At 34.3% G+C, this 17500-nt stretch overlaps 1 protein-coding gene across 3 annotated transcripts in view; it reads left to right on the top strand.

The window, feature by feature from the left end:
• Positions 1 to 17500, top strand: part of LOC106877887 (uncharacterized) — a 168405-nt gene that overhangs the window by 98807 nt on the left and 52098 nt on the right. For all 3 annotated transcript variants that reach the window (XM_014927039.3, XM_014926964.3, XM_014927110.3), the window contains one exon: positions 10369 to 10574. In XM_014927039.3, the coding sequence (XP_014782525.2) occupies positions 10369 to 10574 (206 nt within the window). The remainder of the gene's footprint in view (positions 1 to 10368; positions 10575 to 17500) is intronic.

The raw sequence follows: 17500 nt of genomic DNA on the forward strand, positions 1-17500 counted from the left end.
AGTACAAAGTACATAAGGAATTAGAGGATGAACAGAAATATATATCTATATATATATATATATATATATATGTATATGAGTGTGTGTGTGTGTGTGTGTGTGTGTATGCATATCTATCTATCTATCTATCTATCTATCTATCTATCTATCTATCTATCTATCTATCTATCTATCTACCAAGCGCGCGCACACACACATACACACACGAACACACACACAAAATATGCAGGGTGTCTACAAAGTCAATAGACAAATAGAAAAACATTAAATTTACAATGAAAACTGGATACTGTTGAAATATTTACACTTTATTTTACACTCCTGCCTACTCAGCTGGCAAAATGAGTAGTACCTGTATGTCAAAGGGCCAGCCTTGTCACATTCAGTGTCACGCTGAATGCCCCTAAAAACTACGTTAAGGGTACACGTGTCTGCGGAGTGCTCAGCTACTCGCACGTTAATTTCAAGAGCAAGCTGTTCCGCTGATCAGATCAACTGGAACCATTGTCGTTGTAACCGACGGAGTGCGAGTTATATACAAATAGTTCATAAAGTTCTATATGGTGCACCATTCGTTGCACGAAGGACATCTAAGTAATATTCAATTTCTGTCTATGTGCTTCTTAACATGTGTTTTTCATTAATAGTCGCAATGGCAGCAATTATACTTTGCTTAAGGTCATCCAAGTCCTTTACTTTAGTGCGGTACACGATATCTTGCAAGAAAAAAGTTCACGGGTGCTATATCTGGGGAATGCAGTGGGGAGGGGGCAAGAAATCGGGCCATCTCTTCCTATCAAGCGATCTGGAAACCTTTCATTTAAAAATCCGCGGACGTTTACTCTCCAATGAGGTGGTGCTCCACCTTTCTGAAATATGACATTTGGATGGAGCTCTTCTAGTGGCATGATGTAGTCTTTTAGAACTTGGTCCAAAAAACAGCTGTTATTGTCTTCTCCAAAAGGGAAAATGGACAAATATCTTTGTAGCACAAAATTCTGCACCACACATTGACCTTCAGGCTGCTACGTTCAATTTCCCTGTTAATGTGGGGATTATTCGATTCCCAGATTTTTGCATTATGCTTGTTAAATTTTCCAGACATAGGGAAGGTTGCTTCATTCGTAAAGTAAATGCGATTATGGAATACATCTTCGATTTCTTGCAGAATTGTAACAGAAAATTCTTTTCGTTGCGATTTGTCATTTATCATTATCGCTTGAAATAACTGAGTTTTGTATGCATAAAGCTTCAACTTCTTATGGAGCACTTTATGAATTGCTGATCATGGTAGTTGCATGGAAGCAGTGCAGATGGACTTAGATGCGGAACGTTGAAATGACTGACGGATATGCTCAGTATCTTCAAAAGCTCTTGGCCCTTCAGTCCTCGGTTTATGTAGCACTGTCCTCATTTCTATAAATTGCTTATACCAGTCGCGAGCCGACTGATGCACTGGAGCTTGTTTTCCATATTGAGCTGTGTAATTTCTTTGTGTTTTAATATCCGATAAACCAAAACACACATTGTGTCTTTTCATGTGGAGTAACCATTGTCCGAAACATAAAAACACAACCTTACTAAAACTATTAATACCATTAAAAAACTCTGATAATATCATTTATTACAAAGAAATATAATATTATTACAAAAATTTAATTGCTATCTCTTCCAAGTTTTGTGGAAACCCTATATTAAACTAAACGAACGTGTATGTAATTACTTATTTTTCGGTGAAGACACGTAACTTGTGTTTTTCTTCCAGTCATAAGATAACCAATTTTTATTCTCGTAGTAATCAGTGTAATGAAGTAGCCGGACTAAAAGCGTGACTAGAATTTATTTTCATCTCTCTTCTTTCTGAGTTCGTATACCTAGTGGTTTTGAATTTCATCCTTCCAGAGTCGATCAAGTAAATACGGAGTACGATTCGAACGATGATACTTATCCCTTGGAAATGAGTAGCTTTTCGTTAGTATAACAAAATCTGTATTAAGTTTTTATAGTTACTATGCATTTTGTTTCCAGAGGAGATACTTGCATTTCAGCTTCAAAAAAGTCCCATACTGTATATCACGAGATAATATCGTCACCTTTGTCTAGAAACGAGGTGACCTGATGAAGATGAGTTAAAGTTTACCTCATAATCAAATAAGATCTGAATTTCACGAGCCAAACAGTAATGACCGTCTTTTTCTTCTCTCACAATACTTTAAAGTATTGCTCATAATTAAGGATGCATTAATTATCTTTTAGCTAACTGATAAAACATTCGACAAACACTTCAAAAGTTAAAGTTAAATGGAAAATACAATTTCCAATTCAGTTTTTAATTTGAAGGCTTTAAATATTTTATTTACCTTAACCAGCCATTTAATTTTTCAGTTTCGAAACGAGTAATTTTCATTCTTACGTCATCTTGGTTTATTTTTCTGTTTTTGATGTAAAATATTAACAAAGACTTGACACTCTTTTAAATAACTAAGCATAAAATTAACAATAAGACTGGTACAAGGCCACACATTTTTGTTTTGGTTGGGTAAGATAGTCTGTTGAAGAGACCCCAATACTTGCCTGGTACTTTAATTTGTCGACGTCCGATGTTCTTATCATTCTGTCAATCGACTGAGAAGAGCAAGATGTAATAATAGTTTCTAATTTAAACATAGATCAACAATTTTGAGGGGACGCTAGCATTTGACTAGTACCAATTTTATCGACATCGAAGGGATGGATGACAAAGTTAACTCGATGAGATTTGAACTCAAAATGTAAAAAGCCGGGTCAAATATCGCATGGAATTTTCCCCCGACGCTATAAGGATGTTATCAGTTGGCCACCCTTTGAAATGGTTTCTTATTTAGGCACACAATCAGTAACTGTGAAGGGAAAGGGTCTGTCGAAACCATCGACGCGAGTACTAGACATGAGTTTTATTTTATCGACCCGAAAAGGATGAAAGACAAAGTTCATTTGGGTAGGATTTGAACGTTAAATGATTCTGCCAGCTGGCCGCCCTATGGAGTAAGGTGTAATAAGGAGAAAGAGAAAGTATTTATAAACACAGTAAATAAGCAAAACTCAGCAGATAGAACAGAATAAAGATAAGTAGATTTTAGACACTCATTCATATGCAGTCTTTATCCTAGCCAAATCTTTCCCTTCTTCTTTCCTGTCTATTTATGTTTTCTGCCAGTATTTCAAACGCGTTAGCTTTTTTTTAAAATTTTAATTTATTCCTCTCAACCGCCTACACTTTTTTCTGCAAAATAGGGATAGTTTGTCCTGTTCAGGCTATATTATTAGCATTATCATGTGATTGAGAATTTAAAATCACTTCTTTCTAAGACATCTTAACGCTTCTAAAAGCAAATTTCGTTTGTTTGTTTACGTTTATCGTAATTTGAATTTAACACACACACACACACACACACACACACACACACACACACACACACACACACACACACACACACACACACACACATATATATATATATATATATATAATGAATCGCTACCACGCCAGGCGAAATGCTTAGTAGTATTTCGTCCGTCTTCGTGTTCTGAGTTCAAACGCCGCTGGGGTCGACTTTGCCTTTCATTTTTTCAGGGTCGATAAATTAAGTACCAGTTTTGCACTGGGGTCGATGTAATCGACTGGTCTCCGCTCCCAAAATTTCAGGCCTTGTGCCTATAGTAGAAAGGATTATTATTATTATTCAGTGGCCTTATTTTTATCACATGTTTACACTGAACTACCGAGCACAGCTCTGTGTGCCTTGGGTATTATTATTAGTATTATTATTAGGGCGACAAGCTGGCAGAATCGTTATAATATTATTAATAATAATAATAATTATTATTAAGGCGACGAGCTGGCAGTATTGTTAGCACTTCGGGCAAAATGCATAGCGGCATTTTGTTCGTCTTTACTATCTGAGTTCTAATTCCGTTGGGGTCGACTTTGCTTTTTGTCCTTTCGGGTTTGATAAAAAGTATCAGTTGAAGACTGGGGTTGATGTAAACGAGTAGTTCCCCCCATCCAAATTTCGGGCCTTGTCCCTATAGTAAAAGGGATTATTATTATTATTATGGTTGTCAGCTTGTGAAGTCATACATGTTGGACCTCCGTAAATTGTGTGTAATCAAGCATTTCGGCTGGTTGGTCAGAAGAGGCTGCAATGTTTATCAGTAAGCAGGTGTCTTTTTCCAGTCCTTGATTATTATGTCTAGGTAATTAGTTTTTATTACTTTGTCAGTTTGAACAGGCCTATCCCAGATGATTGTGACATGGTCATTGTCATATACTTTGTATGGCAATTGTTTATACCATTTCTTGATAGATTTTATGTTGTTGTGTTGGCATATTGTCCAGATATAATTACTTACTCAGTCATGCCTGCATATATATTTAGATTTGGCAAGGACTGGGCAGCCTGAGGTGATGTGGTTGACTGTCTCATTGTGCTGGTTGCACATTCTGCATTTGGTGTTAGGGACTGTTTTCATTATTTTGCTTTTATAGTTGTTTGTATTCAGGCATTGGTCTTGTGCAGCGAGAATCAGTCCTTCCGTTTCGGCTTTTCTTCCAGATATTTCCAGTTGGTTTTAACTTAGTTTCACTTCTTCTCTGTCATACCTTGCAGGGTATTGAGCATGGAGCGAAAAATCACTCCATTTCTTCTTTAGTATGTTTTGTAGTTCTGTTTTCATGTTTTTATTTTGTCGCTTTGACCATTTCTGCTATGTTGTCATCTAAGATCAATGTATCAGTGTAATTTGTTTCTGTTTCGCATTTTGTCACCGCTTTGTGTGTAAAGAAAAACGTTTTCTTTTTTCGTGTTGCTTTATTACATGTAGTAGTCTTATCATCATCATCATCATTGTCGTTAATATCTCACGAAAACTCTCAGCTTTATATTGCTGGGTATGATAGAAAGTGTCAGCTGCCTACAACCAGCAGACTAAGGTGATACTTGTTTACTGATCATGTTTCAAGAACCCTGCTGAAGACTCTATCAGTTCCAAGCAGTGATGACTCTTTAGATGCTCTACATTTACATTCGTTCCAATCTTTCTAAGCAACGTTGGTAGTTGTGTACAGCTACTTTCAAGCACATCAATACTTATTAGCGTCATGTCTACATTCTTCATTCCCCACAACCTGCGTATTTCCCACTTCATTATAGTTATTCACTTTTCTTCTCTATTATTATTATCATTATTATTATTATTATTATTATTATTATTATTGTTCAGTAGTTTTATTTTTATAACGTGCTTTCACTTCACTACCGAGCGCAGCTCTGTGCGCCTTGGGTATGTGCTGTGGTTTGCTGTGGTGCTCTTATGGTTACTGTATTGAAAGTGTTTTGCGTAGGATGTGTGCTGTGCCAAGTAGTGCAATTTTCTGTATGTTATATATATTTGTAAGTCCTGGTGTTTTTCTTATGTATTTGTCTGAATATTTTTTTATTATACCTAAGGCACCTACTATAATAGGAATTGTTTCTGTTTTTAGATTCCACATTCGAGTTACCTCTATTTCCAGGTCTTTGTATTTTGAAAGTTTTTCCATTTCTTTTAGAGGGACGTTGTCATCTGCTGGTATTGATACATCAATTAGAAAGCATTTTTTTCCTTCATGATCTTTGACAACTATATCTGGTCTATTGGCCTTAATTTCTCTATCTGTGTGTATTGGCATATCCCAGAGTATGGTTGCTTTTTCGTTTTCTGTGACCTTTTCTGGCGTGTGTTTATACCATCTTTTTTCTGTTGTTATTCCATAGTGTTGGCATAGCTTCCAGTGTATATAGGTCCCAGCTCTGTCGTATCTGTGAATATATTCCTTCTTAGCCAGGACTGGGCAGCCAGAGATAATATGATTTATTGTTTCTTGTCCATCTCCACATATTCTACAGTTACTTGTTATGTTTCGTTTCATTATATGTTTTTGGTAATTTCTTGTGGAGAGGCTTTGGTCTTGTGCAGCAATTAAAAATCCTTCAGTCTCTGCTTTGAGTCCTGAGCTTCTCAACCATTGCTGGGATTTTTCTCTGTCTATTTCTTTTGCATTTAGTTTAGCCCAGTATTTACCATGTAGGGGCTTTTCTTGCCATCGTTTTATCATGATCCGTTGCTGTTCTAGTTTTAGTTTGGATTTCATTTGTTTTATAGCTTTTGTTGTTTCTTCTGCTTCTTCTTCTTCTTCTTCTTCTTCTTCTTCTTCTTCTTCTTCTTCTTCTTCTTCTTCTTCTTCTTCTTCTTCTTCTTCTTCTTCTTCTTCTTCTTCTTCTTCTTCTTCTTCTTCTTCTTCTTCTTCTTCTTCTTCTTCTTCTTCTTCTTCTTCGTATTTGTTAGGTAGATTGATTTCTTGTTTGTATTTGTCAGCTTCCTTAAATACTGAAAACAGTTTTTTGTTTTGCTCGTGTTTTGTGGCTATTTGTATTAGTTTTCCTTGCTTCTGGAGTAGGTATTTTTGCAGTCCTATGGTGGTTATTTTATAATAGTTTTCCAGCTGTATAAGACCCCTCCCACCTTCTGTGCGTTGTATATATAGCCTTTCTATGTCAGATTTTGGGTGGTGCATCCTATATCCTGTCATTATTTTTCTTGTTTTCCTGTCTATTTTAGATAGTTTGTTTAGTGTCCAGTTAAAGATGTTGTAGCTGTAACTTATAACTGGGACAGCTAAAGTGTTGATACCCATTATCTTGTTTTTAGCATTGAGCTCTGTTTTTAGTATTGATCTAACTCGTCTATAGTACTCTTTCTTTATTTTTTCTTTCATTTGTGTATGTTGTATCCTATCTAGTTCATTGACTCCTAAATATTTATATGGTTGGCTTTCGTCTAGTTCTCTTATTTCATTGGCTTTATCTAGTGTTATATTGCTACTTTTAACTAATTTTCCTCTTTTCAGGATTAGAAAAACGTGCCAAAGCAATTTGGCACGTTTTTCTAATCCGAATTTCATATCTATTTCCTTGGTAAAGCCGTGTACTGTCTGTACTAGTGTTTCTAGCTCTTTGTCATTTATTATTATTATTATTATTATTATTATTATTATTATTATTATTATTATTATTATTATTATTATTATTAGTATTAGTATTATTATTATTATTATTGAGTGAGAGAGCAGTGCATGCCATCAAGTGACACAGTAAAATATACGAAGCCCAATATACCCATCATGACTACCTGTCTGATAAGTGTACACCAGCCATATGTGCGCGACATAGTGGTCTCATATCAAGATAAACAGCGCATGACCTCGCAGGTGGGTCCCAGTTAGAATTTTCTTCAGGTCGAGTAGCCCATCCCGCTCAAAAGATCCCTGAATAAGGTTTGTTTAAGGATGTTGAGCAAAAGACCCATGTTTCCAAAGGTGAATTATTCAAACCCCAAAGAATTCCTCTCAAAACATGGCTATGATGCTCCCCCACAACTTCTGCTCATGATCAGAGATGCACATATCGTGAGCCACTAAGGGACATGCTCAACTGGTTAAGGTCAAACAACTGACAAGCAAATCTGTGGTATTAAGCAGAATATTTGCTGTAGCCCATTATTATTATTATCATTATTATTATTATTACTGTTATTATTATTATTATTATTATTATTATTATTATTATTATTATTATTATTATTATTATTAATATTATTATTATTATTATTATTACTTTAAAAGGATTGACGTAACTCTTCACAAAAGTAAACAGACAAGACGAAGAGCGCGATGCGATTGCAATAGATATTTTATTGGTTGAACGATATTTCGACAGCAAGCCTGTCTTTATCGAGTTCAAAATAAAAAGTGATAAAAATGAAAAATCATAGAAATTCAAATCTAAAGTATGAACGAGATCAACCAGCATCCACACGTTGATGGAATGGCATCGTCAGTCTTTAAACTTCAATTTTATAACTGGCGATAAGAAAAACAAAAAACAGAAAGAAGAGAGAAAAAAGGAAAGAAAAAGGAAAGGAAAAGGAAGAAGAATATTTAATCAAGCAGTTTTGCGTAATTTTGATGATATTCTCTTGTAATTTTATTCATTGCTCCAGGGCGTGATGTTAATAAACCGCATACATGTTTCTCCTCATGCATTTTGAGTATTGAAAGTGAAGCAGATTCAGAATATTTCCTGAGAATATTGCACCTTCAAGTCTTTTTCAAAATTGCAGCCGTTTGAAGGAAAATGTTCGCCAAGTTCTGTTGAACTACTGTTATTGTGCCTGACGTCATATCTGTGCTCATTAAATCTTTCGTTTAATTGTTCTGTTGTACAACCAACATAAATAAAATTGTATTTCGTGCATTCTGCCGCGTACACCAAATGGGAATTTCTACATGTCCTACCTTTTGTATAAATCATTACATATCTGTTATGATTCATGATGAAATTCACTTGACTCATGTTGTTGCACAATGAACAGAGATAACCTCTCTTCTAACTGTTTTTCAAGGTACAGCGTGTCGGTACTCCAATGTTAGTTTTCTTGGCGTCAGAGTCAACAGTTTTCTTATATTTTTATTCCGTCTAAAGGCTACATGAACAACAAGATTGAAAATAATAACAACAGTCATAACTGTGTGGAAAACAATAACGACGACGACACCACCACCACCATCACCAACAGCAGCAGTAGAAGCGGCAGCAGCAGCAACAATAATAATACAATGAACCACAACAAAGCTTCTTCTTTTCTAAAGCCATCAGCAACTGGACTGTTTTTTTCAACGGATGACTTAAAAAATAAGGCACTGAAATACAAGAGTGAGATTATGAAATCAATGTTATATGCTTTAGTGAGGAGAAAAAACCTCCGAAAGACGAATAATTGTGCATAAATGTGTTTCTCGCAAGGAGAGGTAATTTGAATTTCCTACTCCGGCAGAGACTGAAACATGCCTCGAAGATGTGTGGCCCTCAGTGCTACACATACCGAAAGGTAAACAATATGGAATGGTAGCTGCTATATGCAGCAGTGAGCAAGAAGCCAGAAGAATGACTAGCATAACTTTTACGTCCCTGGATTTTGTAATGATTTCCCATTACATGGTGATACGTTGTCTCGAATTCGAGTGAAGAATATGCCGGGTCACCGTGATCCGGCGAGGGTTTTAGCCATTCTGGAGGAGCATGGGAGATTGTGAAGGTGAATTATAATAATGATAAAAAAATACTGATGCTGATTCCAGACCAATAGCACCACGTGCTTTGAGCTGAATTCGTTCTACGAGCATACAAAACTTTAAATCGCTTGGAACTGAGTCAAACTTTTACTAAACAATATATATACTTTTACCTAACATGTTGAGTGCCATTTTCTTTCGTTCCTCCACTCGTATATACATATATACATACATGCATACATGCATACATACATACATACACACACACACACACATATATATGTGTGTGTGTGTGTGTGTGTGTGCGTGTGCGTGTGTGTATGTGTGCGTGCGTCTGTGTGTATATATATTATATATATATTTAAGGCATACACACACGCGTGCGCGCACGCACACACACACACATACGTACTTCATCATGTTGAGCCGTCAATCTCTACACATTTTGTTTCTCCCTCTGTTTTCTGTTCCTCCATTTTTTCCCTCACAATCCTTTCTGGCGAAGAGCGTAGGCTCGAAACGTCAAGGACTTTTCCATTCTTCCCGAGTGTCAAACTTATACACCTGCTTGTTGTTCCTTCACCTGTCTTCGTCTTTTGTTTTCTGTAGAATCACACAACAAAATCGCTCACATAGCATTCTACACTTATGCATATCTCACAACACTCCTATACGTGCACATAAGCACTTTCCATTCTTATTAGCTCTCCCGTGGACCCGCATTCCTACTTGGTTCCTAACTCCTAACCTTTCTCCTGTTTTCTACTCCGCTTTTTCCTCTTTCACACACTTCATTTACTCTTCGTTTATACTTGTATTCTAACGGAGGACTAATGTTCGAAAAGTTAAGACTCTTTCCCTTCCTTTTTAAGCGTTAAACTAATACAATAAATTTTAAAACTGTCTTTCTAGTTCTGTCCTTTTTGTTGCTTTCATTGTTTTCGATTATATATATATATATATATATATATATATATATATATATATATATATATATATGTATATATATATATGTATATATATATATGTATATATATATATATATATATATATATATATATATATATATATATATATATATATATATATATATATATATATATATATATATATGTGTGTGTGTGTGTGTGTGTGTGTGTGTGTGTGTGTGCATGTGTGTGTGTGCGTATACAATTCTGGAATCATATTAATATATTGTTATATATTTGATATTACAGATGAAGCTGCAGTTGAGAAAACTAAGGTGAATGGTGCAAACGGAATTAGCACCATTGGTGATGTTTTGGAAGCAATTAGGGTGGGATTTAACATCAACTATACAGTGTCTAATACTTCAGAGAGAATTCCGTATCATACTTCACTAGCTGCTCAATATGGAACTTTAACATCCGAATCTTTGAAAACAATTGACAGGAAGTTAAAGGTAATTTTTAACACATTTTTTCTGTAGTCTGAGAACAGTAAAAAAGAAAAAATGTTATATTGTATGATATTATAAAACATGCACGCATAAATTCAATGACAGCACCTCCTCATACGAATGCAAACACGAACCAATGAAAGAGACTCTGCTTAGTCACTCAACTCGGTAGAAATAACATGCAAATCTCCCACAGGTTGTTCATTACTGGAATGCCTTATACCACATATCTACTCTATCAAGGCTAATGTAGGGCTAAAAGCAACAGTAACAACAACATATACACATTTAGAGACTTATAGTATTACGCACATATATCTATACATACACAAATAAATGATCATTGCATGTACGCTAACACGTACATACAATCATATATTTATGATTAAAAAATCACACACACGCGCGCACACAACACACACTATCATGCACCCTCACAGGCACATACACACAGACATACAAACGCACACATGCACATACACAACACTCACGTACACATTGATATTTATATCTACGACAACTACATATTCATGTATATACAATTAGACATGCGTAATATGTTTAGTACCCTTATATACGTGTATTTAACGAACACTTATACATAATCACACATATAAAGTAAATAGTACAGTAAATGTGAAACATGATATATGCGCCGTAAAGAATTCCCGATTATTTAAATAAGTTTTTATTTTATTAAATTTAGTTTGGAATTGCACAAAAATAATTAAAATTGGCTCTTCGACTTTCAATTGTAGCGAACATCCAAAATGACAGGATTTTGTCCCGAAGGCACCCGTAAGGTGTTTCGCTGAATGAACTCGCTGGAGTGATGGTTTGGGCAGTAGTATCATTCGATGGCGGAAAATCTCTGGTGTTCATTTATAACAGGACGAAGGTCAATTTAGCAATTTACATGAAAATGTTGGAGGATAATGTTTTGCCATGGGTGACCGAAGAATTTGGAGATAATTACGTGTTCACACAAGACGGTGCTCCTTATCATACGTCCAATGTGACACAGTAGAATCCTGTGTTTAGGATTTACTTAGAATCCTATATTTTAAACATGGGAGATTACAATTCTGCGAAAAATGTCATTAAGAATTTCAATCATTTAAAATGTTTTTGCTCTCTCTCAGTCCCAAACCAGGCAACTGGCCGTAGTTTTTAGATTTTTGATAAATCTTTAAAACTCTTATCAGCATTATATGTTTTAAGAGAGAACGATTTTACACAAATGAAATTAATTAGGGTTTGGAGTTTAGAATTAAAATTTAGGGTTAGTTTTAGGGATAGGCATTATGATTTAGAGTTTAGGATTTAGGATTTAGGATTAGTGTTTAAGGTGAGGATTCAGGGTAGGATTTAGTGTTCATGGTTAGGGCTTAGAGCACAGGATTAGTGTTTAGGAGTTAGAGTTAGGGTTAAGCATTTAAATCCTTTTCCAAATCTTGCCTTCCCAGAGATACACTTCACTAGAGTTGTCTCTACGTGATCATCTTCATAGGGGCACACAATAGTTGAAGCTGAGCACCAACCCATCGATCTTACCACGCATTGAACACCTACGAAAAATATCGGTGCTCCTCCGACTATTCGATTTTAAACAAATCCAAGTAAAATTGCATCTAAATTTAAACGCTCCTTCCCACCAAACGTGTATAATGACAAGGCCAAAATTCACCGTTTAAGCGATAACTTTATCGAAAAAGAATTTTGTATCTATCACGGAAAATGACCGCTTGTTGCTTATTCCTAGATCAATAGAAGTAAAGAAGACGTGTGATCAAAGGTATTCCAGCCTGAGCTATTAGACTTCTTTTGGAAAATGTTCAGAATCATATTATCCAGTGTTTCCTTTCTTCATTTAAGACCAGATCCTGTGATGTCAAATTTAACTGATACTTCTACTGGTAGATCAAATATTTGCCTGCCTGCCTACCTACCTACCTACCTACCTACCTACCTACATACATACATACATACATACACACATACATACATACATACATATATATATATATATATATATATATATATATATATATACAATTAAACCTTGGGAGAGGCATTATATCCACATCAAGAATCTTGCACTCGAAATACACATACGAAATATATGTGTATATGTTTATATCCCTCGGGCTACTTGTCATTCATATTTGAACACATACACGCACGCACGCACGCACGTACGCACACACGCACATACACGCGCGCACATACACACGCATATATATTATATGCATCAAAGCCTTGTAATGATGCTTCTAAGAAAATGTATAACTAAATAGGTGGGTGTAAAAATTATGGGTTTGTCTTCGTAGAGAAATACTAAGTTTTATTATGCAGATATTAAATTGCAAACAAGCAAGTATATTGCTATCTAGAAAGTATAACTAAAAGATTTGTTCGCCAATAACTCGTAAAACTAACCAACTTTCACCAACTCCTTATGATTTAAATTTCAAATTTTTTCAAGTCTACAAAGAAGGGGGAATTAAAGTTTAAAATTTTTTATTGATACGCGTAGTAGTGGGTGTGTGGTAAGTAGCTTGCTTACCAACCACATGGTTCCGGGTTCAGTCCCACTGCGTGGCACCTTGGGTAAGTGTCTTCTACTATAGCCTCGGGCCGACCAAAGCCTTGTGAGTGGATTTGGTAGACGGAAACTGAAAGAAGCCCGTCGTTTATATATATATATATATATATATATATATATATATATATATATATATATATATATGTATGTGTGTGTATATGTTTGCGTGTCTGTGTTTGTCCCCCCAACATCGCTTAACAACCGATGCTGGTGTGTTTACGTCCCCGTAACTTAGCGGTTCGGCAAAAGAAACCGATAGAATAAGTACTAGGCTTCCAAAGAATAAGTCCTGGGGTCGATTTGCTTGACTAAAGGCGGTGCTCCAGCATGGTCACAGTCAAATGACTGAAACAAGTAAAAGAGTAAAGAGAGAGTATAAATCTGATTTTGCTTCTATTATCACTAACAAATTGGACAAGTATCTAAAACAGAGCTCTTTCAATCCATCCATGGTTATTGATTTGCATAAGTATAAATATACATGATAGTCTCTCCAGTCGAAGACGACGTATGAGTGCTCAGCGTTTTGCCGAACGAGCTGTACAAACGATTTGTTTATAGTAAATTTGTTTATAGTAAATGTATGTGCTGTACATGGACGGAGTGAGCACTCCCTCCATCAAATCGACATTGCCTGAACAAGTGCACGGTGTACCACGCGTCATGTGTCGAAGTGATCTCAGAAAATATGAAATGAAGAGTTTTTCTCAGGAACACAACGCACCACCCGGTCTAGGAATGGAAATCACGATCTCGCAGAACCATAACCACTTAGCCATGCGTTCTCCCATGCATCCTCAGATATACATATACATATAAATACTCATACGCACGCGCACACATTCATGATACGTCTCAAACTTGGATCGATTAGGCCAAATTCTTAAGGAGGAGGAAGAGAGGGAAGAGGAGGAGGATGATTTTACAAGAAAGGGTGGGGGAGGCAGATGTTTAAAGCAAGATGGTGATGAAGAAAGGATGGTAGAGACATTATTCTGCTTGAACAGTTTAAAATAGCTTTGTTGAATCTAGGTAGATACTTTCTTATTTTTTTATTGCCCACAAGGGGCTACACACAGAGGGGACAAACAAGGACAGACAAACGGATTAAGTCGATTACATCGACCCCAGTGCGTAACTGGTACTTAATTTATCGACCACGAAAGGATGAAAGGCTAAGTCGACCCCGGCGGAATTTGAACTCAGAACGTAGCGGCAAACGAAATACCGCTAAGCATTTTGCCCGGCGTGCTAACGTTTCTGCCAGTTCGCCGCCGTATCTAGGTAGATACTTTCTGTTAAGTTGGTTATAGTTAGTATTAGATATAAGTGATTGCTTTTCATGTTTCTGTCCATTCAAGCATGTATGTAAATACAGATGTGAAAGATTATATGTGTGTAGGTGCGCTAGTCAGGAATATGTTAAATCGAGTTGTTTATTTTGAAAGCTTGTGATATTGTTGAGTTCATTCAAGTATGTATGTAAATGGAGGCTGGGAGATGGCAGCAGAAGCCAGAGAACAGTTAAAATTTAGTGGTTTCTGTCTAAAGGTTGCATCCGAGCAAATCTTGAACTTAGTAAAAGGATCACTTTTAAATAATGGCTTTATAGATAAAAAGGAACATTGTTATTAAGTTCAACAAGAAGTTTTTCTGACAAGATCACTTAGAGGATACGTTTTCAATATTTACGATGAAATAAGCATTAATTTTTACCCTCTGATTTTTTTTTTGCTTCTTTGCCGATTACTTTATACCATAGTGATTAAATTCAAATCAATTTTACCCTTTCAAAACGAGTTTAGATCAGATTAATATCATACACTGCATGCTGTATGAATTCAAAGCCAGTTCATTCCTAGCCCTATTATCTCCCCTAGATTGTTGTTTTCAGTTTGCTACATTTAATAATAAACTTCCGAACGTTCTTTTTAATATTTATAGCGACAGTATTTACTACCTAAATCTGTAATATTAACAACTAATTTCCTGTTTTTTTTACCTCATATTTAATACACACAAACGAATATTAGTTCTTTCTCTAGCACAACTCCATTTTACGTAGCTCTTTAAGCATTTCTACCCCTTAATACTTGTTTATGTTACATTCCAGCAGCCATCTATACACTACATCCTCTAGTTTAACTTCATTTACATGTACAAATTTTTATAAATACAAACCACACCTAATATTGTTTATAACTGTCAGGTTAAATCCTAATTCAAACATTTGGACATTTCTATAAAACTTCCTTTGCACGATTATTTGGATTCAGAATTACTTATCTCCTTAATCTTCTATAGAGGGAACGTCTCATAAAACCTTTTTTCACTTATATTTTCAAATAACCGTTAGTTGCATTAGTTTTAGTTTATACATAACTAAACTCACATTCATTATTATGATGCTCGCATTTCTCATAAGGATAAATATGAATATCCAAATCAAATTAATTTAATTATTTCTTTTGAACCATGAATTTGCATGTTTGTATATCACTGTTTGAAACGATCGTATGCATAAATTAAAAATCCCTTAAATTTTAGCATCTCATCTCCATTTTTAACAAATTTGTTGTGTTTGATGGGATACCTTTCCATAAATTCACATAACAAACCATATACAAGTATTATTTTCATATTCGCAAACTTACGCCAGTGAGATACCAGCAAAATATGAAATATCTATATTAGAAATCGTTTGTTCGAATCCTTCAAATTAAAGGACGAAAAATAATTCAACCATTTCACACACACACGCACGCGCGCGCGCGTACACACACACACACGCACGCGCGCGCACACGCACACGCACGCACGCACGCACGCACATGCGCACGCACGCACACGCGCACGCACGCACGCACACACACACACACACACACACACACACATACACATATTTTTGTTTATAAATATATATATAAATATATATATTCATATATATATATATACATATATATATATATATATACATATAAATATATAACTATATATAGATTCATACACATATACACACATATACACATATACACATATACATATATACACATATACACATATACACATATACACACATATACACACATCTAAATATATAAAAAAAAAATATATATATCTGAATATATATATATATATATATATATATATATATATATATATATATATATATATATATATATATATATATATAAATATATATATATCTAAATATATAAAAATATATATATATATATATGAATATATGTATAAATATACATAAATATATATATACATATATATATATATATATATATATATATATATATATATATATATATATATATAATCCAAGAGAGTTAGGGTTTGAGGACTCAACACACTAAGGGATAATATATATCCAATATACTGCTTGGAGGGTATCCAATTATTGTTACACTAATGCTATACCAAGTGCAATAAGTGGGTGCGGATAAAAGGTTTTTTTACCCTAAAATAATATGGCAATAAGAAAATGGAGGGGAATATGAAGTACTCATCAATTTGTAGACGCTGTATTCCGTTGATTAATCTGTTTATTTTATGACCTTTGTCATTTTGGTTACAAAATAAACAGATTAATCAACGGAATACAATGTCTACAAGTTAATAAATACCTCATATTCCCCTCCATTTTTTTATTGCTATATATATATATATATATATATATATATATATATATATATATATATATATATAGATAGATAGATAGATACATATATATATATATATATATATATATATATATATATATATATATATATATATATATATATATATATATATATATATATATATATATATATAAATATATATATAAATATATATATATATAAATACATCAATATATATATATATATACACGTATATATATAAATATATACATATATAAATATATATATCTATATATATATAAATATATATGTCTATATATAGGAAAATTAAAAATAAGCCAGAATGCTGAACTGGAAGCATATTTTAATAAAGATTTCTTCTAACTGGTTTTCATTGCGAAAGAGCAAATTATCAAGAAGAAGGAGAATGAAAATGTTTTTTTACAAAGAAGTACAAAATGAAGAAAATAATATATAAAACAATAATATATAAAAAAATAAATATACCCATACATTATATTGTCTTTGAGCTTTTGTAGTTCAATAGTAGTTCATGTATAAACTGGTAGGAAAAATAAGGATGCATGAGAGTTGAGAGTTTTGTTAGGTTTAAAAAAAGGGTTAAAAGTTTGTGTTAAGCAGGAAATGTGGTGTCAAAACAGGAAGTGTGTGTAAGGGGAGACAAGTGTTTT

Source organism: Octopus bimaculoides, chromosome 4, assembly GCF_046866305.1.
Source record: "Octopus bimaculoides isolate indiv1 chromosome 4, ASM4686630v1, whole genome shotgun sequence".
Classification (NCBI taxonomy): Eukaryota; Metazoa; Mollusca; class Cephalopoda; order Octopoda; family Octopodidae; genus Octopus; species Octopus bimaculoides.